General features: G+C 48.1%; 1 protein-coding gene and 2 non-coding genes across 8 annotated transcripts in view; all 3 read left to right on the top strand.

The window, feature by feature from the left end:
* ZFR (zinc finger RNA binding protein) overlaps positions 1–20293 on the top strand; it is a 59248-nt gene that overhangs the window by 27345 nt on the left and 11610 nt on the right. For 3 of the 6 annotated variants that reach the window (XM_077282000.1, XM_077282019.1, XM_077282009.1), the window contains exons 6-17: positions 772–1017; positions 1179–1423; positions 1802–1993; positions 2413–2680; positions 2764–2951; positions 4164–4283; positions 4376–4521; positions 4684–4846; positions 6334–6539; positions 6631–6781; positions 15920–16061; positions 19697–19794. In XM_077282000.1, the coding sequence (XP_077138115.1) occupies positions 772–1017; positions 1179–1423; positions 1802–1993; positions 2413–2680; positions 2764–2951; positions 4164–4283; positions 4376–4521; positions 4684–4846; positions 6334–6539; positions 6631–6781; positions 15920–16061; positions 19697–19794 (2165 nt within the window). The remainder of the gene's footprint in view (positions 1–771; positions 1018–1178; positions 1424–1801; positions 1994–2412; positions 2681–2763; positions 2952–4163; positions 4284–4375; positions 4522–4683; positions 4847–6333; positions 6540–6630; positions 6782–15919; positions 16062–19696; positions 19795–20293) is intronic. The other 3 variants (XM_077282029.1, XR_013220991.1, XR_013220990.1) reach the window with 3 other exon arrangements.
* LOC143797466 (small nucleolar RNA SNORA66) lies at positions 1593–1723 on the top strand. The gene has a single exon (XR_013220490.1). It is a non-coding gene; the product is annotated as a small nucleolar RNA SNORA66 (small nucleolar RNA).
* On the top strand, positions 6117–6251 carry LOC143797465 (small nucleolar RNA SNORA66). The gene has a single exon (XR_013220489.1). It is a non-coding gene; the product is annotated as a small nucleolar RNA SNORA66 (small nucleolar RNA).

Here is a 20293-nt window from a genome sequence, read left to right on the forward strand (position 1 = left end):
GTTTTCTGCTTAGTTAAATGTATTCTTTATGGTGGCAAAACCCCTTTAAATGGGTTGTTTGGCCAGGTGGAATAGTTCCCCGGTTGCTCTGTCCCCTCTCCCTGTGTAGGTGCAGACCACGGAGCGGCCAGCACTGGACCCAGGTGGCTGCCGATAGGAGAGTATTGACGCAGTTTGTGATTTACGGACCCCCCAGCCGGTCTGGAGATCATGGTCTGCACACAGAATGTGAAACCTCCTGTTTTTTCTTTGCACACTGGATGCACACACTGTATATTTGTGACCAGCAGAAATGCTGCTTGTTAATGTTGGTGAGAGATGACTATTAGTGATGAGTGAATGTGCTGCGATAAGGTGTTATCTGAGCATGCTCGGGTGCTTACTGAGTGACTTCGGCGTGCTCGAATAATATGCTCTAGTCTAGTCTGTGCAGCTGCATGTCTCGTGGCTGTTCAACAGCTGGAACACATGGAGGGATTTCTAGTTTGTCGGACAATCCCTACATGTGTTGTGGTTGTCGAACAGCAGCGAGACATGCGGCCACGGGGACTCGAACATATTTTTTGATCACGCCGAAGACACTCAGTTAGCACCTGAGCATGCTCGGATAACACCTTATCTCAGCACGTTCGCTCTTCTCTAATAACTATCTTTCAACCACTCAGACTTGTACAGATATTTTACTGCTAAGTTTATAAACAGTTACCAAGAAGCAAGCAACTAAACCCCCTTGTTTTCTGCAATACATCTCTTCTTCCTCTTGTGTACCAGCTCCTTTCGCCTTGTCTCTTCCAGTTGCCCCCAAGGCAAGCTACAGCCAGGGTGCCGCACAGTACACGCAAGCGCAGCAGACTCGTCAAGTGACGGCAATAAAACCTGCCAACCACTGTCCGGTCACCACCACCTTCTCTATCTACCCCGTCTCCTCCACTGTGCAACCTGTCGCTGCCGCAGCCACCGTGATGCCCTCCTACAGTCAGAGCGCCACCTACAGCACAACCGCTGTCACCTACTCCGGTAAGTAGCCCGTGCCAGCCAGGACGGGGCAGCGCTATCAGTCTCCATATAGCGCTGTCTTGCATACACGCAGGGCTCTGTACATATCATTACATTTGCTTTTTACAGCGTGAATGGATCCTGTCTTTATCGATAATGATATTTACCAAATATTCCAACAGGTGCGACTTACTCTGGTTACGAAGCCGCAGTTTATTCAGCCGCATCTTCCTACTATCAACAGCAGCAGCAACAGCAAAAACAAGCTGCGGCGGCAGCTGCGGCCGCGGCCACCGCAGCCTGGACCGGGACCAGCTTTACAAAAAAGCCTCCGTTTCAGAATAAGCAACTTAAGCTTAAGCAGCCACCGAAGCCACCTCAGATCCATTACTGTGATGTCTGCAAGATTAGCTGTGCCGGACCCCAGGTGACCCTTAGATCTGTTTACATGGCATAATCTGGCTCAGCGGGCGCCGCTGTGATCTCACTGTGCCGCGTTATTAACCTAGATAAAGGCCTAGGAAAGTAGTAACTCACTCGCACGTACTACAGCGGTGCATACGACTCGTGTCTCCGCCATATTTTTCCACAGTTGTTTGCAAACTAGATCACTAGCTCTGCAGCCAGTCGCAGAAGCGAGGGGAACACGTTTGCTACAGTAACCGGTGTAGAAATGGAAAAACGCAACAGGATTGTTTCTGTGGCTTTGTATTTCTACACAACAGGCTTAGTCTGTGACCATTCCGATTTGACACTTGTGTTTGACAATTTCGTCTTTTGTCTCATTTTCTTTGATAAATAACAGACCTATAAGGAGCATTTAGAAGGCCAGAAGCACAAGAAAAAAGAAGCCGCCTTAAAAGCCTCCCAAAACACAACCAGCAGCAGCACAGCTATCCGCGGGACCCAGAATCAGCTCCGCTGTGAGCTCTGCGATGTCTCTTGCACAGGGGCAGATGCGTATGCTGCCCACATCAGAGGCGCTAAGCACCAGAAGGTACGTTTGTGTTTCTTTAATGGCTACACAAAACGCAGTTGGAAAAAAAATCCAGCCGCTACAGACAAGCGAGCATAGCCTGCAAAAATCTGTGTAATATATGTGGTACTGCATCAGCCTGTCTCCCCTGCCGCCTGCTTTTGATGGGTGTCTCCTTTCACAAGCAGGAGGCAGGGTGAGTAGTGCTAGGCTATATCTCATACAATGCATTTATCAAAGGTGATGGAGGTGGAGAGAGAGGAAGCGACTGAGACCTGTTTGGAGGGATTTCATCTGCAAGTCCTCAACATAGGAGAAGTTAGAGTACTAATTTTAACAGTCTTGTTAATATGAAGATATCCGCCAAGTTCTTCCATTCAGCTGTTATGAGTTGGATTTTTTTTCCAGCCTCTCAAACTTGACATTTATACCCTCTCTAGGTTGTAAAGCTGCACACGAAGCTCGGCAAACCCATTCCATCCACCGAACCAAATGTGGTGAACCCATCTGTCACTTCAGCAGCTGTCTCCAAGAACGTGTCCTCATCCAGCAGCACCTCCAGCACTAACGGAAGTGCCTCCGTTACCACAGCTGCTGCAAAACTGCTCACGTCCACTTCAAGCAGCTCCCCGAGCGCAAGTAAAATGTCTACCATCTCCTCCAACAGCATCGTGAAGAAAATAACCACACCAAAAATAACCTTCATAGGCAAGTGGGGGATAAGGATTGTCCTCAGTGCTATGATTCCGACTCTCCGTCCTCTGTGTATTCATTGTGCGTTCATTTCCTAGGGGGGAATAAGTTACAGTCTACTGGAATGAAGAGCGATGACGGTAAGATGACAGACGGCGCTAAGGTCGCAGCGAACTCCAGCGTGCAATCTCAGGAAGTCAAGATGGATCCTTTGTCGGAAGCGGCACAGACCCTGGCCGCCCTGCAGAGCGATGTCCAGCCTGTTGGCCATGATTATGTTGAAGAGGTGCGTTCCCAGGTTACATGATCGCCATGTAGACAGGAATCCTCGCTGTCAGCACCTATATAACAAATCGTTAAAATAAATTATGCCTTGGTTGTTAACGCACAGCCAAGTAAAAGTGCTATCTGGGGTCAAGAGAAAATGTCACTCTCATGGGTATTGAATTTTTCAAAACACCATATTGCATTGCATCTTTCTCCCTCCTGCTTCCCACACACATAGCTGCTCGGCTTCTTGGCAGCTGCGTCCTGGAGCCCCCGCTCTTCTCTTATTTCCAAGTGAAACCATCTCTAACGAGAGAAAATGTCAGCAGTAATCGCTCACAATCTGACACTTGGCAGCCATCATTCCTGCAGTTATCTGAAATGAGTCTTTTACCTGCAAAATGGACACTTTTCATATTGCATTTATTTCCGGTCACCTTAGTAGTTATCTCACCTTTATGGATTTTTTTCCCGCATTGAAAGGTATGCCCCATGCACAGGATGCTTGATAACTTACTGATCACGTAATGATTAAAAAAAAATGGGGCTTCAAAATGCCCCTTTCCAATGGAGCGTGCATGCGCACCTCTGCTCCGTTCCTATGGAGAGTGCATGCGCACCTCTGCTCCGTTCCTGTGGAGCGTGCAGGGGCTCCTCTGCTCCGTTCCTATGGAGCGTGCATGGGCACCTCTGCTCCATTGCTTATTTATGGGACTGTTCCATGGACTATGAATGGGGCAGGAGCTCACGGCCACTGATAATTACCTCTGGGCAGTGAGGGGTCCCAGTTCTCTGGATCGATGGTGGTCTGACATAAGCCATAACTTTAAATATCAGCAATGAAACTTTGATGTTCTTCAAAGGCGTTCTCTGGTGAAAACGGGTAACAACCTTTACCAGTGGATAGATGATAATTTATTAACCTTCAAGTTCAAGCATTTATTGGGGACGTAACCTATTGATTCTCAAGTGCACCCTATTGGGGTTCAACCGCCGGGACTCTCATCGATCGGCAGAACAGGCACTTGTATAGCAGAATGGAGCAACAGCGCGCACATTCTGCCGTCGCTCCATGTATCAGACTTCTGCCGATCAATGAGTTACCCCTTATTTTCTCCGGCGAGCCCCATTAACTTGTGTAAATGTGGGTATCCTGAAAAAGAAAAAAAAATTGTTCTAACACGGTTTGCAGGAAATCAGGCCAGCTCTAAAGTCGAGCATTCTTTTTCAGGTTAGAAACGATGAAGGTAAAGTGATCCGATTCCACTGCAAGCTGTGCGAGTGCAGCTTCAACGACCCGAACGCCAAGGAGATGCATCTAAAGGGACGGCGGCACCGGCTGCAGTACAAGGTGAGCGACGGCCGTCTCCTCGCACAACATGGGCGCTCCACACTTTGGCCAAGTAAGCAATAACCAGAGTCATTTTATATTTTCACAAACAGAAAAAGGTCAATCCGGACTTGCAAGTGGAAGTGAAGCCGAGTATTCGAGCCAGGAAAATTCAGGAAGAGAAGATGAGGAAACAGATGCAGAAAGAGGAGTACTGGAGAAGGAGAGAGGAAGAGGAGCGCTGGAGGATGGAGATGAGGTGAGCGCAGCGGCTTGGTTTGCTCAATGACTTTCTGACATTCAGCCTCTTTGGAGACCATGTAAGTTCACAATTGGGTCCTCAAAATGGTGATCTGTCATCACTGAAGTATTATAAATCCATTTTGCACACTTTTATGCCATTCTGTTTTCCGCTCCGCAGGCGCTATGAAGAGGACATGTATTGGAGGCGTATGGAGGAGGAGCAGCATCACTGGGATGACCGACGCAGAGGCCCGGATGGTGGCTATCATCATGGACCTCCAGGGCCACCAGGATTGCTGGGAGTAAGACCAGGAATGCCATCTCAACCTCAAGGACCAGCTGTGAGTTTTATCAATGCTTCTTTTCCATTTCTATACACTTACGAACATAAATGGAAGTTGTCGAACACGAAACATTTGTCACTCCTTTTTTAATACATCGCCACGTGGTACAGTTTGATGATCTGGTTTAGGATCTCTTACACAGATCCCAATAAATGACATCTGTTATTTTTTGAGGGACAGTCCCCGTGTCTGTGTGCTTATTTGTGATTTGCAGATTTAGATCTGCAGGATGTCAATTCCTTCAGTGTTTTTGTAGCGTTTTTTAACCCATTGACTTCAATGAACTCAGTCAAAAGCGTAGGTATAAAATTGATTGCGTATTTGCTTGCGCTTTTTTTTTTTTGGTTAAATTCGTGTTTAGACAGCAGTGAGTTTTATAGAGGTAGATACTGGATTTGGACAGACACATGTAATTACACAATCCCCGACATATTATAAAATTGTACCCTATGGAACTTATTGTACCAATTTTTTATGATTAAAAAAATGAAAAAAAAAACTATGTGCCCTACGCTTTATTTTTTTAACCAGCAAAGTTAAAGCAGACAGCTGTGGGCTGATGTTAACAGGGTGGGAAGGTCGATGAATTTTGGGCCTTTCCCAGCCTAAAAATACCAGCCCACAGGCAGCCCAAAATTGGGGCATCTCTTTTTTTTCCATTATATGTACCCCTTTTTACATGTAAAGGCCATGGAATAAATGGAGCTATAATAATAAATATAATTAGATGCTCCAAATCTGGCACTCTACCCGACTTCCTAATTTGCCCCTGTGCGGTGGCAATCGAAGTAATGGTGCTTGGGGCTGATGTCCAATAATCCCAGATGGCATCAAGCCCTGGTGTTAGTAATGGAGAGGGGTCTATTAGACACCCCTCTTAACCCAGTAATTGGAATAAAAAAAGAGAAAAATACTTTATTGAAATAAACAGCTCACAGCTGTCTGCTTTACCTTTGCTGGTTACAAAAATAGAGGGTAACCCATGTCATTTTTTTCATATATTTAATCATAAAAAGCTGTCCAATAAGCTCCACAGGGTGCAGGTTTATAACATGTCGGGGGTTGTGCAATTATGTCTGTCTATATCTATTATCTATGTATCTTAATCTATTATTGATCTGTATAGCATTCATTGCTGTCCGAAAATGCATGCAAAAACGTGCGTTTTTGCTGTTGCATTTTTCCTACCAAGAGATGCAGCTATTTCTGCGTCCAAGTACTCCGTGTGTGCACAGACCCTTACTCCTGTTTGTCAGGTTTTGTCTTTCTGCAAACTAGATCACTAGCGCTGCATGATGTTGCAGTTGCAAAGGGAACACGTTTGCAAAACTAAAACAGAAGAGGGTATATTTTAGCCTTAAAGGTCGGTCTTTTGGGTTATATAATACCTTCTCCTACAATTTATTCTCTTGTGAATATTTTTTTTTCTTGTGATCTGATATTAATTTGTGATCGCTGAGTAAACCCGTTGGATGTGCTCGCAGCCCCTGCGCAGACCCGACTCTTCTGACGACCGTTACGTCATGACCAAGCATGCTGCTATATACCCGACGGAGGAAGAGCTCCAGGCCGTGCAGAAAATCGTGTCCCTTACTGAACGAGCGCTGAAACTTGTGTCCGACGTTTTGACTGACCAGGACAAGACTAAGGGGAAAGAGCCTGAAGAGAAAAAAGACCCAACCAAGGAAAGGTGCGATTCTAGAAGCCAAAATTCTCTCCTTTATTGTTGTTTTTAGGAGAGAAAGCGACTCAATATATCTGGTTTCCTTCTTGCTTTCCAGGGCTTTGAAAGGAGTTTTGCGCGTCGGTGTGTTGGCTAAAGGACTGCTGCTACGAGGTGATAGAAACGTCAGCCTGGTGCTGCTCTGCGCGGAGAAACCAACCAAGACATTACTGACACGCATTGCTGAAAACCTTCCTAAACAGCTGGCGGTAAGTGCTGACGTGAAAAGAGTTTTATGTTAACATTTGCAGCCTATCTTGACGATTGATTGTTTTTTCTTTCTCGTTTTAGAGCTTGTTGCCTTGGAGACCGACCACTGCTGCTGTCTAGCTAGCAAGCACTGCTCTGAAGCTGGTTGGGGTTAGGAAGAAACTCTGCGTTCTAGCGATCCGTGCCAGCTCCAAAACAGTGCTTACAAGCTCAATAGAAAAGCACTTGTAGGCACTGCACACGTTCTGCTATCTAGCAGCGGTGGTCTGTCTCCAAGGCAACGAGTGTTAAAATCTCAAGAACAGCTAGCAGTCGATTGCAGAATTGCTTTAATTTATGAAACCCTTATTAAAGATGGGAATAAGCCTTTAAAAAGTCAAAACATTTTGACCGTAGAGAATATGGCTCCTTACAGTGGGTGCAAGAAGTACTGAGCATGACACCAATTTTCCAAGTAAATATATATCTTTATAAAAGTGCTATTGACATTAACTTTTCAACGGATAACGGTAACCACTCATTCCATCCACACAGGCAAAGAAATAATCCATAGATAATCCATAGATGTCCATAAATTAAGTTGTGTAGTAATGCGAAATGACAATGGGAAAAAGTAATTAACACATGAAGAAAGAGGGGAGTAAAAAAAAAAACCATGGAAAGTCCTGACACCATCTGAAATCTATCACTAATTATAAAGCAGTCCTGTCGCTTAGTGACAAATAATATCAGCTGGTTCATCTGATGGCCTATAAAAGGTGTCTTCATTACCAAGGTGCCACATAAAAAAACATGTAATGATGGGTAAAACCAGTGAGCTGTCTTAACACCTTCACAACCTTATTGTTGCAAAACATACTAATGGCATTGGTTACAGAAGAACTTCTAAACTACTGAAGTTTCCAGGGAACACTGTTAAGGCCATAATCCGTAAGTGGAAAGAACATAATTTCACCATAAACCGGCTACAACCAGGTGCTCCCCGTAAGATTTCAGACAAAGGAGTGAAAAGCAAAGCATTGTTAGAGGAGTTGTTCAAAAGCCCAGGACCACCTGTGAAGAGTTACAGGAAACCTGGAATCAGCAGGTACAATTGTTTCAAAGAAAACAAATAATGCACGCACCCTCCATAGCCTGTATACGCGCTCATCACACATCCTGCATTGCTTGTATGCACACTCGGCACACAAGGCTGAACAAAAATCATGTTTAAGCGCATTTACAGTTTGCTCAAATAAATTTAGACAAGCCTGTGAAATACTGGGAGAATATAGTCTGGTCAGATGAGACCAAAATTGAACTCTTTGGATGCCATAATACACACCTGGTTGGAGGTCAAAAGGCACTGCATATCACTTGAAAAACACCATAACAGTGACGTTTGAGGTCGGAACATCATAGTGTGGGGTTATTTTTCAACATACGGCACTAGCAAACTTAATGTAATTGGGGAAAGGATGAATGGACAAATGTACTGAGACATTCTTAATAATAAATGTCCTGCCATCTACCAGAATGATGAAGATAAAGCGAGGGTGGACATTAAAGCAGGACAATGATCCCTAACACACAGCCAAGGAAACTCTCCATTGGTTTCGGAGACAGAAAATAAAGCTGCTAGAATGGCCGAGCAATCACCGGACCTTAATCCAATAGAAAATGTAAGCAAGGAACTAAAGCTCAGAGTTCATAGGAGCCCACGGGACCTTCAGGGTGTGGAGAGTGTTTGTGTGTAAGAATTTGCCAAAATCGCACGTGAGCAATGCCTGCAACTAGTTTCTCCATACAGGAAGCATCTTGAAGTCATCCTCAACAATGGCTTTTGCGTGTTCAATACTTAATCTGTCGCCTCATTGGGGGACACAGGACCATGAGTGTTATGCAGCTGTCCACTAGGAGGCGACACTATGCATAATCTGAAAAAGATTAACCGTGGCTCCTCCTCTGCAGTATACATCCCTGGACGGCGTCAGCCTTCTCCTGTTTTTGCTTAGTGTCGCATAGGAGGCACACCTAAGATTTTTTACTCCGTTTTTTTCCGACGGATTACAGATGAAGAATAGTGGGTCTCCTGTGAGACTCCCGGCATGGCTCCTTCCTCGGCCCCCTATTATGGGGTGCCCGGTTGAAGTAGAAATGGCTATTCCCCATGTCGCTCCTTCCCCAGTCCCTCGGGTGCTGGTTGGAAGTCGAGACCCCCCCCCTCCTTCCCCAATTCCTTTTGGTTTCTGGGTTGAGGTCGAGGCGAGGATAAAGGCCCCTGAAGGTGACAACAGCACCCTCCCTAATTCCCCTCTGGGGGCATTAGGTTGAGACGCCTCAGGTAGGGCCTGTACAGGCAGCATTCTGCAGCTCCCAGCACACTGCGCCTGCATCCAGGGACCCCAGCCCAGCTACGGCCTCCTGTCGGGGCCGGGGGGAGTGCAGGCTGGCATGGCACATACAGACACAGGGCTCCCTGCGCCCCTGTCTCTGCAGCACCAGCTCTATACTGCCTCAGGGGGACCCCTCACAGGGCCCCCCTTTCCACTTTTTGCCCCACCGCTATCCTGCCTTTTAAATCCGGGGGGGGAGGGTGGTTCAGATCCGATACCCCACCCCGGACTTCCGCGCCAGCCTGGAGCCTTTCTGGGCATCAGGCATCTAATTTAGGCCCCGGCTTCGGCCTAGCTGAATCCGCCGCATCCTCTCCGCCCCGGATGACAAATATGGATCGAGACAGACAGGGCGCGTTTTTACACAGCTTTGCCGCCTTTTTTCTCAGCTCTCCGCCCCCTTCTCCCCCTGCCTCTTCTCCTCGGCAGCCATTTCTACTGCAGCAAGGATTAAGCCTGCATTTCCTGGTCAGCAGGACCAGGCCAGCCAGTTTTCCGGGGGGGCACAGGACTGTGGACCTTCGGCGCTGGACCTAGGGGCAAACTGGTGGGGTAAGATCACAGCTGGGTTATTTTACTTGGCTGTGAATCCATATTCCCTATAAGGCTCCCCTATAGGGTCCTCTGCATAGCTACCCCTGTAAGGTCCTCTGCAGGCCCTTCTGCACTCTGTGTACTACGCCGGGCTCAAGGTCCAGGAGAACCAGGCAGGACTGCTTTTATGCATTCTGCACAGCCTGCAGGACCGCTCTCCCCAGTGGCAGCACGTATGCACTGTCAGGACTGCATCCAGACTACTGCGTCAGAGCCCCAAGAAGCCCCTGCCAATGCCTCGGTGTCTAATGCCACGCCGGAATGGGTCACTCAGAGGTCGCAATCTATGACGCAGTCTATAGATAACAAACCTCCACATTGCTTCAGGCTCTGCAGAGTCATGCCTCGGCTATGACCGTTACCCAGTAAAGGGAGAGTTTGACTCAGGAACAGAACGACCTGGCACATCCAGGTCAGGACGCAAGTGGACCCATAGGTCAAGTCCATCTGCGTCATCCCATAGCACACGGTCATCCCCTTCCAGGGAGATATACCGTAGTTCCAGGTCAGTTCCAGGTCATCTAGACCGTCCCCTTCCAGGGGCAGACAATGCAGACCTCCACAATCCCCGACCAGAGAAGGCCTCCTCCCCAGCTCACCCAGCAGGGGACGCCTCAGTGATACACAGGATTCGGAAAGGCATCTGCGACTCCAATTCAGACAGGGAAACGGAGGGGTCCCTGATCCCAATCCCCCCTAGCAATATAGCGCTAGTCGAGGACATAATATCTTCTATCCATCGGGTGCTGGACATTTCTAATCTGCCACCAGAGGCCCCAGAACAAGATTTCCTTTGAAGGACCTCTGAAGCCGCCTAAGGTTTTCTCTAACCACTCAGAGTTTAAAGCGATCCCTAAAAAGCAGCTCTCACAGCCTGAGAAAAAATTCGCTAATCGCAAATATCTGGAGGCAAAGTACCTTTTCCCACAGAAGGACACCAAGGAATGGACAGTTCCACCCGAAGTGGACCCCCCAGTCTCTAGACTAACAGCACAGACCCTCTTTTCACTGCCAGATAGCTCAACCCTCAGGGACACAGCAGACCGGCAGGTAGAACGCATGGCTCGTGCAATTTTTTGAGGCGGCAGGGGCCTCCCTGGCTCCCGCGTTCGCTTCAGTTTGGGCTGCCAAGGCCATCCTGGCTTGGGCCAAAAATTTACAAGCTGGCCTCCAAGCATCTGCTCCTGAGCTCTCGGACCAAGCGGATCAAATAGCAGTTGTAGCAGATTACATGCTTCATGCAGCTCTGGATTCAGTAAGGGGCGTAGCGGGGATAGCATCAAACGCCATCACGATTCGGCGTATCCTCTGGCTGCGGAATGGAAAGCGGACGCAGCCTCAAAGAAGTCCCTCACGCACCTCCCGTATCTCAGTGGGTGACTTTTTCGGTGAAGAGTTGGCCCCATGATATCCAACGCCACCAGGGGTAAGAGTACCTCTCTCCCTCAACTGAAACCTATACGTGCTTACAAGAAGTGTAACAAACCCGATTCCGATCCTTTCGGAATTCCTCGGGCTGGTCCGTCTCGCGTTCAGCACGTAACCGTTTCCCACACAGGGACAACTCACGGTCGACGCAAAGGTCGGACAAGACCTGGCAGTTAAAAGCAGGCCAGTCAAAGCCCAAAGGAGGAAACCCTCAGACTTTTTCCTCCTCATGACTCAGACCCCGGAAGACATCCCACCCGTAGGCGACTTTTCTCTTTTCAGCAAGTCTGGATGCCTACTACAGAAGACAGGTGGGTCAGGGAACTAGTGTCTTCCGGATACAAGTTCAACTTCCAACCCACCGAACCGATTCTTCCTCTCTGTTCCCCCAAAACTGCCAGCCAAGGCTCGTGCCTTCCACCAAGCGGTTTCCTCGCTTCTTCAAGCAGGAGTCATAGTACCAATTCCTGCGGCCGGGTGCTTCCGAGGGTTCTACTCCATCTATTCGTAGTCCCCAAGAAAGGAGGCAGAGTACGGCCCATACTGAACCTAAAACAACTCAACTAATACGTACTGGTTCGTCACTTCCGCTGGAGTCCCTTCAGTCCATCATTGCGTCCATGGAGAAGGGACAATATCTCGCCTTAATAGATATACAAGACGCATACCTGCATATACAGATTGCACCTGCTCATCAGCGGTTTTTCTCAGTTTCGCAATCGACCAGGACCACTACCAGTTCGTGGCTTTCCCGTTCGAACTCGCCACGGCTCCCAGAGTGTTTACCAAGGTCATGGCAGCCACCATGGACGTCCTGCACTCCAGAGGCATAGTAGTCGTTCCATACCTGGACGATCTACTCATCGAGGCTCCTACCTTCAAGGACTGCGAGCTCAGCGTCTCAATCACAACCGACACTGAGTTGCATGGGCTGGTTAGTCAACTTACAAAGATCATCACCAACCCTGAGTCAGTCTCTGACCTTCCTGGGAATGCTATACAACACCTCCAGGGGTCTAGTGCTCTTTCCCAGGGACAAGGCACTGGCTCTCCGCCTAGGAGTTCGCATCCTCCTCCGCAAACCCCCTCGATCTCTCCGGTTTGCCATGAGTCCTTGGCAGGATGGGGGCAGCAATAGAAGCGGTCCCATTTGGCCCAGTTTCACCTCAGGCCTCTCCAACTAGCCATTCTCAAGTCCTGGGACAGGAATCCTTTTTCCTCTCGACAGGGAATTCCAGCTAATGTCGTCAATCAGGAGGTCCCTGCACTGGTTGCTCAAGCCAACCTCGCTAGCAAAGGGGAAATCCTTTCTCACAGGTCATTGGAAGGTTCTGACCACCGATGCGAGCCTGACGGGTTGGGGTGCAGTGCACCTACACCACAGGGAACAGGGGCAAGTGGTCCCCAGTGGAAGCGACCATGCCCATCAACATCCTGGAAATTCGTGCCATCCTCCTGGCATTGAGGGCCTTCCATCACTTACTGGCAGCCTCTCACATCAGAATACAATCGGACAATGCCACGACTGTGGCATATGTGAATCACCAAGGGGGGGACCCGCAGTACCCAGGCGATGCGAGAAGTGTCACACATCCTCCACTGGGTGGAGGACACAGGCTCGGTTCTCTAGGTGGTCCACATTCCGGGTGTGGACAACTGGGAAGCAGACTTCCTCAGACGACAAGGAATAGATTCGGGAGAGTGGTCTCTCCATCCTGAAATTTTTTGCCAGATCTGCCATCGCTGGGGGACCCCAGATGTGGACCTAATGGCATCCCACTTCAATGCCAAGGTCTCCAACTTCATGGCCAGAGCACACGATCCGCAGTCGCTCGGAGCAGACCCTCTGGTTCAGGACTGGACCCAGTTCCAGCTTCTGTACATTTTTCCATCTCCCCCCCCCCCCCCCCCCCCCGGTATCCAGAGTGGTGAGGAAGATCAAGCAAGATGGAGTTCCAACCATCTTAATCGCTCCGGTCTGGCCCAGACGTACATGGTACACCGACGTCGTACAACTTTCAGCAGACGCCCCCTGGGGCCTCCCCGACCGCCCGGATCTTCTATCACAAGGCCCGTTCTACCACCAGAACTCAGGGGCTCTCAATTTGACGGCGTGGCCCTTGAAACCTGGGTTCTAACCCAGGCAGAGCTCTCGACAGACGTCATTAGGACCATGATCAGGGCACAGAAGCAAGCCTCTGCCAAGATCTATGACCGTTACTGGAAAGTTCTCTTTACCTTGTGCGAATATCGCGGCCAAACCCCATTCCCCTCTTCCCCCCCCCCCCAAACTACCTGGTTTTTCTCCAATCGGGTCTGGAGGCCAGGCTGTCCCTGGGCTCGCATAAGAGCCAGGTGTCAGCCCTCTCAGTGCTTTTTTTTTCAAAGGCAACAAGGCGCATTGCTACCAAGCCGCGAGTAAGGACTTTTCTTCAGGGTGTTTCCCGATTGGTTCCCCCCTACAGACAACCACTAGAAACGTGGGACCTTAACCTGGTCCTGACAGCATTGCAGGAACCACCCTTCAAACCCCTTGAGGAGGTCCCGCTCCGCCTTCTCTCCCAGAAGGTGTTTTTTTCCTGGTTGCAATCACCTCGCTACGCAGGGTGTCTGAACTGACAGCACTCTCCTGCAGACGGCCCTTCCTGGTTTTTCACCAGGACAAGGTAGTTCTCCGTACGGTCCCATCCTTCCTTCCGAAGGTTGTGTCCAACTTCCACCTCAATGAGGAAATTTCTCTGCCTTCCCTTTGTCCGGTCCCGGTTCATAGAGTGGAGAAGGCTCTCCATGCGTTTGACCTTGTCAGGGCATTGCATATATATGTGTCTAGGACTGCGTCCTTCCGGAGGTTTGATCCCTTTTCCTTCCAGAAGGCGGCCGCAAGGGTCTGGCAGCTTCCACAGCTACCCTTGCCAGGAAGATCACATCCACCATACAAGAGGCCTACCGCCTTAAGAATTCTCCTCTTCCAGCCGGTATTACGGCACACTCTACACGGGCGGTAGGGGCCTCCTGGGCCATTCGGCTCCAGGCTTCGGCACAACAAGTGTGTAAGGCGGCCACTTGGACTAGCCCACACTCGTTTACTAAACACTACAGGGTTCATACCCAGTCCTCAGCGGAGCGAGCCTGGGTAGATGTGTTCTGCAGGCGGTGGTGCCCCAAGTATAGGGGCCTGTCTGCACAATATTCGTCCATTGCTTCCCACCCAGGGACTGCTTTGGGACGTCCCATGGTCCTGTGTCTCCCAATGAGGGAGGAGATTTTTGTGTACTCACCGTAAAATCTTTCTCAGCCTCTAATTGGGGGACACAGCTCTCACCCTGTTGCCCTTTTCAGGCTGTTGTTACTGTTGAGTTCTCATATTGTTCTCTGAGCTCGTACATAGTGGCCTTCTTATAGGCATGTCTGTTATTCATGTTACTTTCCTCCTACTGCTTTTGCACAAAACTGGAGAAGGCTGACTCTGTCCAGGGGTGTATACTGCAGAGGAGGAGCCACGGTTAATCTTTTTCAGATTATGCATAGTGTCGCCTCCCAAGTGGACAGCAGCATAACACCCATGGTCCTGTGTCCCCCAATTAGAGGCTTAGGGTACTGTCACACTAAACGATTTACCAACGATCACGACCAGCGATACGACCTGGCCGTGATCGTTGGTAAGTGGTTGTGTGGTCGCTGGGGAGCTGTCACACAGTCAGCTCTCCAGCGACCAACGATGCCGAAGGCCCCGGGTAACCAGGGTAAACATCGGGTTACTTAGCGCAGGGCCGCGCTTAGTAACCCGATGTTTACCGTGGTTACCAGCGTAAAAGTAAAAAAAAAAAAAAAAAAAAAGTACATACTTACATTCCGGTGTCTGTCCCCCGGCGTTCTGCTTCTCTCCACTGTGTCTGTGCCAGCCGGAAAGCACGGCGGTGACGTCACCGCTGTGCTCGCTTTCCGGCTGGCCGGCGCTCACAGTGCAGAGAAGCAGAACGCCGGGGGACAGACACCGGAATGTAAGTATGTACTGTTTTTTTTTTTTTTACTTTTACGCTGGTAACCACGGTAAACATCGGGTTACTAAGCGCGGCCCTGCGCTTAGTAACCCGATGTTTACCCTGGTTACAAGCGATCGCATCGCTGGATCGCTGTCACACACAACGATCCAGCGATGACAGCGGGAGATCCAGCGACGAAAGAAAGTTCCAAACGATCTGCTACGACGTACGATTCTCAGCAGGATCCCTGATCGCTGCTGCGTGTCAGACACTGCGATATCGTATGGATATCGCTGGAACGTCACGGATCGTACCGTCGTAGCGATCAAAGTGCCAATGTGTGACAGTACCCTAAGAGAAAGAGATTTTACGGTGAGTACACACAAATCTCCTTTTTTCCCAGTGTAATCTCTAATTATTGCACATAAGTTATGGACACCTATGGTGATTTCTTTGCCTGTGTGGATCGAATGGATTGTTACTGACGTGTGGTGAGAATTTTATGTCTATAGCAACTTTTAGAAATATATTCAGTTAGAAAATTGGTGACTTGTTCATTATATACTTCACCCGCTGTATGTGGGTTTACACAATTAGGGGACAACCCAAAATCCCATCAGCGTGATTGTGCATTGCCATGAGGTGGGCCTAGCGATGGAAAAGGCGCGTATTCTGGCAGGGTCTAATGGGCGGTCACTGAGTGTTGCATACGTTTTCTAGGATCCCATGCTGACTTCTCCCCTTCTTCTTCCTGCAGGTGATCAGCCCTGACAAGTACGAGGTGGCCAGCTCCATTCCCGAGTCGGCCATCATTTTGAATTCTTGTGCGGAGCCTAAAATGCAGGTCACCATAACCCTGACCTCACCGGTCATCAGAGAAGAAAGCATGCGGGATGGAGGTTGGAAAAAACAATGTTGCTCTCGTGATTGCTACATTTCCTCGTTATATAATATTTATGGGGGACGGTATTTATTAGTGAAGTCAAGCGCGCACATGGTGTCATCTCTGCTCATGCGAGATGCAGATCCGTAGTATCAGGGAGGGGAAGGGAGATGTCTTTAGTTTTTTGGTTTTGTTTTGTTTTTTTCTTGTCCCCATTAATTCATAAGTCTATACACCAAAACTTTAGGAAAGTTGGGAAACTTTTAGCATCTTTGATATGAAACGATGTGACACCAGTGTGGCGGTCCTAGTACATTGTGTAACACTCTGGAGACCTCCACAGGCTGCGAACCCAGGAGCCGCATGGTCCGTGTCTGCCGTATGTTGGGTCTGTTCTTATGTAGGTCAGATAGAGTGACATTTTGTTTCCTTAGCCGGTGACGATGCGACGGGCAAAGTCTAATAGTTTTATATCACTGCTGATATAGAGGACTGGCTACATGTAGAAACATAGAACTGTGGCATTACACCGCACATGGACATTAGATTAAAGCCTGATTTCATTGGACAATGTCTGATCAGTATCTACAAAATAATCCCCTTCTTGTCTTTGTTTAAAATAACGTACTTAAAGAGGACCTTTCACCAAATTTTTCATGTTGAAACTGAACACAAAATGTAATAGTAGCTCCTCTCTGTTACGGAGATATTATCAATATAAGTATTTGGTACCTAATGAGTTAACTTTGAAGTCCTAGTGGGTGTTGTCAGACAGTTTTAACTGGGGGCGTGTTCTTCTTCTCCCTGTATGATGCTGACCAGTCAAAAGCTGGCAGCAACACTCACAGGAAATAAGAACACGCCCCCAACGTAGCTTAAAGCAGTTTTCTCCTGTATGTGATGTAAAGATACAGCCATGACCTCCTGCATGAGTCCATATGTGGGAGGAGGGGCAGCACAGCTGAGTTTAGCTATGTCACATTACAGACACACTGTCATCAGCTCTCATTATTGCTGACGGTGTCAGTAATCACACCCTTTTTTTTGGGGGGGGGGAATTCTATATAATATATTGACTGCAACCCACGTTCATTCTTAGGAGTCCATATATTATATAGAATTCCCCCCCCCCAAAAAAAAAAAAAGTGCCCCATGGCTATCTCCACGAATACTTGTACAGGGGAGGATGTTGAGTTACTCCACCCTCCCCAGTACAAGTATTCGTGGAGATAGCCATGGGGCACTGATTAGCTCCGCCCACTGGACTCCTAAGCCCAGAATGAGCAGAAATTTCAGACAATACAGTTGTATTGAAATTTTTCCCCCAGCTCTACCTATACATTTGCTTGATAAAACGATGCTGACAGATCAGACTCAGGGAGTGTTGACTTGATCACGCAGTTGTTTGTGATCCTGCAGACTTTGCTCTAATGTCTATGGCGGGCCCGTACACCATTCTGTAGGAACGCTGAGCCCTGTAGTTCGTGAACGTACTCCGCATCCCATTCATTGCCGCTGGTTTTAATAATTATTGCATGTTTTGATTGTGATAAAAAAAAAGAAGGAAACAAAGCCGTCGTTTGTCTGACCTAGCGTGGATCAGGTGCTGGCGTGTGACGCTAAATTCTCCTGGGAGGGTTTCTGAGAGACGCCATGCAGATCTTCTCCAGTAAGGTGTTTTGTTTCTGCCGCGCTGTCTGTCACCTAATCTCAGGAAGGCTTTGTCTGGATGCCCCTAAACTCGGCCCGGGGGTCATCTCTGCATGCGTTTGCTCCCACTTTGTATTACCAGAACACTGAAGTCTTGCCTATGAATTGATCTGATTTAACCCTTGCTGCTGCGCCTCTCCAGCAGCCGGTACATCTGTGTGTTCTTCCACCCTTATAGCTTTTCTTCTGTAAAGCCTTGTAGCAGAGAATTGGTCCTGCCAGGAATTGCTGCCAAGTCATCGGAAGGATTTTTGACCAAGGTTGTCTTAGCTCAGTGTCACACCAGCCTCGTCTCACGTGGGGGGGTTTGGTTGCATAGTGCAGGCATCTGCTTCTTCTCCCTCCTTCCTTCTCCGGTCGCAAGCGGTGCTCACACTATTTTCCCGTGACGGGATCCAGCAAGCGTTGCCTACTGCAGAAATTCTGAGATTTAGCGCTTTGGTTGCGGGCATTATTCACTACTAAATGCAACTGCGTAAACTCCCACTCCTTCTCCTTATTGGGGGACACAGGACCATGGTTCACTGCCGGCCAGCATCGTCGCCACTAACATCTCAGGCATGGCGATGCTGGCCGGCGGTGAACCATGGTCCTGTGTCCCCCAGTGAGTGGCTCGGAGAAAAGGATTTTATGGTGAGTACACAAAAATCCCTGTTTTTCTCCCTAACGTGAGCACGAAATAGTGTGGGCACAGCGGTCTCTTTCTCTGATTAACCTCTTACCACCAGGGCTGTTTACAAATGGAGTAAAGTAGTGTACTTTTTTTTTTTTTTTTGCATGTTCTCCAGCTAATAATCAAATGATTTGCAAATATTACAGAATTCTTAACGATATATCCTTAAAGGAGTGGTCTCAGCGTCTTCAATGGGAACATTTGCAAAGTGCTTGTAGATACCAGCAACTGGGCAATATATTTCATTTTTTATTTTTTACATTTTCTTTTTTTAGCTTTATAGTTGACGGCTCATTGCTTGGGATACCGGCCACCGCTGTGGTCTATCAGAGGTGGTCGGTTTCTTAGGTAAGAAGAGCAGATGCACTCCTCCGCCAGAGAGCGGGGAGTTCGGAGCAGCGAAGCAGCCATGCTTCTGGTCTGATCCGTCAGTCTTCAGAAGCACGCCGCCTCCTGGCAAGCAAAAGACCTGGAGGCAGGGGGAGCAGTGTGCTCCTGAAGAACAACCCCCGCTGTCCATAGACCTAAGATGGCTTGTCCATAAGCCTGCATCTTCGGGTTGTTGTCCACTACTAGGACAACCTTTTCCTGAACTAAATGTATGGCCTCGCTAACTGAGCCGGTACGGGAGAGGAGTTTAGGCGTTTTTTATTTTATCGGGGTCAAACATTTAGTTCAAGAAGCTGTTGTCCTAGTTGTGGGAAAGCCCTTTAAGTCGATGGAGACATCTCTCATAAGGGAAGAGTATCGTGATCAGTCCCGAAGTTACCCGCAGGTGCCTGATGCCTCTACGCAGCCGGCAGTCCTCTAATGTCTATTCGCAGCATTTTCAAATCATTTTTATTATTTTCTGGAGGATATAACTTTTTTTTTTTTTCTTTTAGAGCCTTTCAAGGGGTTGATCAAACCAATGTTAAAGGGATGCAGAAATCCTCACGACATGGGTGGTCCCGTGGATGAACGGTGCTGGATTTCTGCATCCTCCCTGTCTTGTGATCTCTGTTCTAGTGCATTGTGAACAACCATCCTTCCTGGGGAAAACTTACTCTGCCCGTGTAGACCAAAAAAAAAATAAAAATGAAGGACTCTGCACCCAGACCCGTCGTAGAAATCTGCACTTTCTCTAGCTCATTGGTAGCACCGTGCCTCGGCTTCGTTTCTCCTCTGATGGCTTGTGTGACACTGTAGCTATATGGAAGGATGTGTCTTGCTCACCTGGTCAAACACCCGTCCCTCACTGCACTTCTGCCAATTCAATTCATTTTTAGATGTCACCTCGGTTATGGTGAAAGACCCACCGGACGTCTTGGACAGGCAAAAATGCCTTGACGCTCTGGCTGCTCTCCGCCACGCTAAGTGGTTCCAGGTTCGCAACATCATTTTACTTTTCTTCTTGTAGCCTTATGAGAGAATCGCACCATCAATGTTATAATCTGTCGCATAGTAATAAGCACACGCTTTGTCCGTGATTACGTAAAGTAACGTGGAAAATAATAATAATTAAAAAAAATAATAATAATTTATATGACCAGAAAAACATGGACGGACGATCCTTGTAATGTTTATCAACTCACATCCTGTTCCTTTATTATTATTTGAATTATTATATTTGTATTTTTTATTTTTATTTTTCCCCCCCATATTTTATTTTATTTTTTTTAATTTATTTTTTTCTGGTCATTGAGTCGTCATTATGCAAAGACGGACTCGTCCTATTCAGTGTCGCCCTCCATCATAAACTGTGTTGTGAATCTGTAATATTCCATAAGGCTGCATAGTATCTTTGCTTACCCAATTACATACGTGTTAACCGCTTCCTACAATGTTCTTCCGGTTCCTGCGTAGGAAGTGAAAGGTACCGCGAA

Source organism: Ranitomeya variabilis, chromosome 1 (assembly GCF_051348905.1).
Source record: "Ranitomeya variabilis isolate aRanVar5 chromosome 1, aRanVar5.hap1, whole genome shotgun sequence".
Classification (NCBI taxonomy): domain Eukaryota; kingdom Metazoa; phylum Chordata; class Amphibia; order Anura; family Dendrobatidae; genus Ranitomeya; species Ranitomeya variabilis.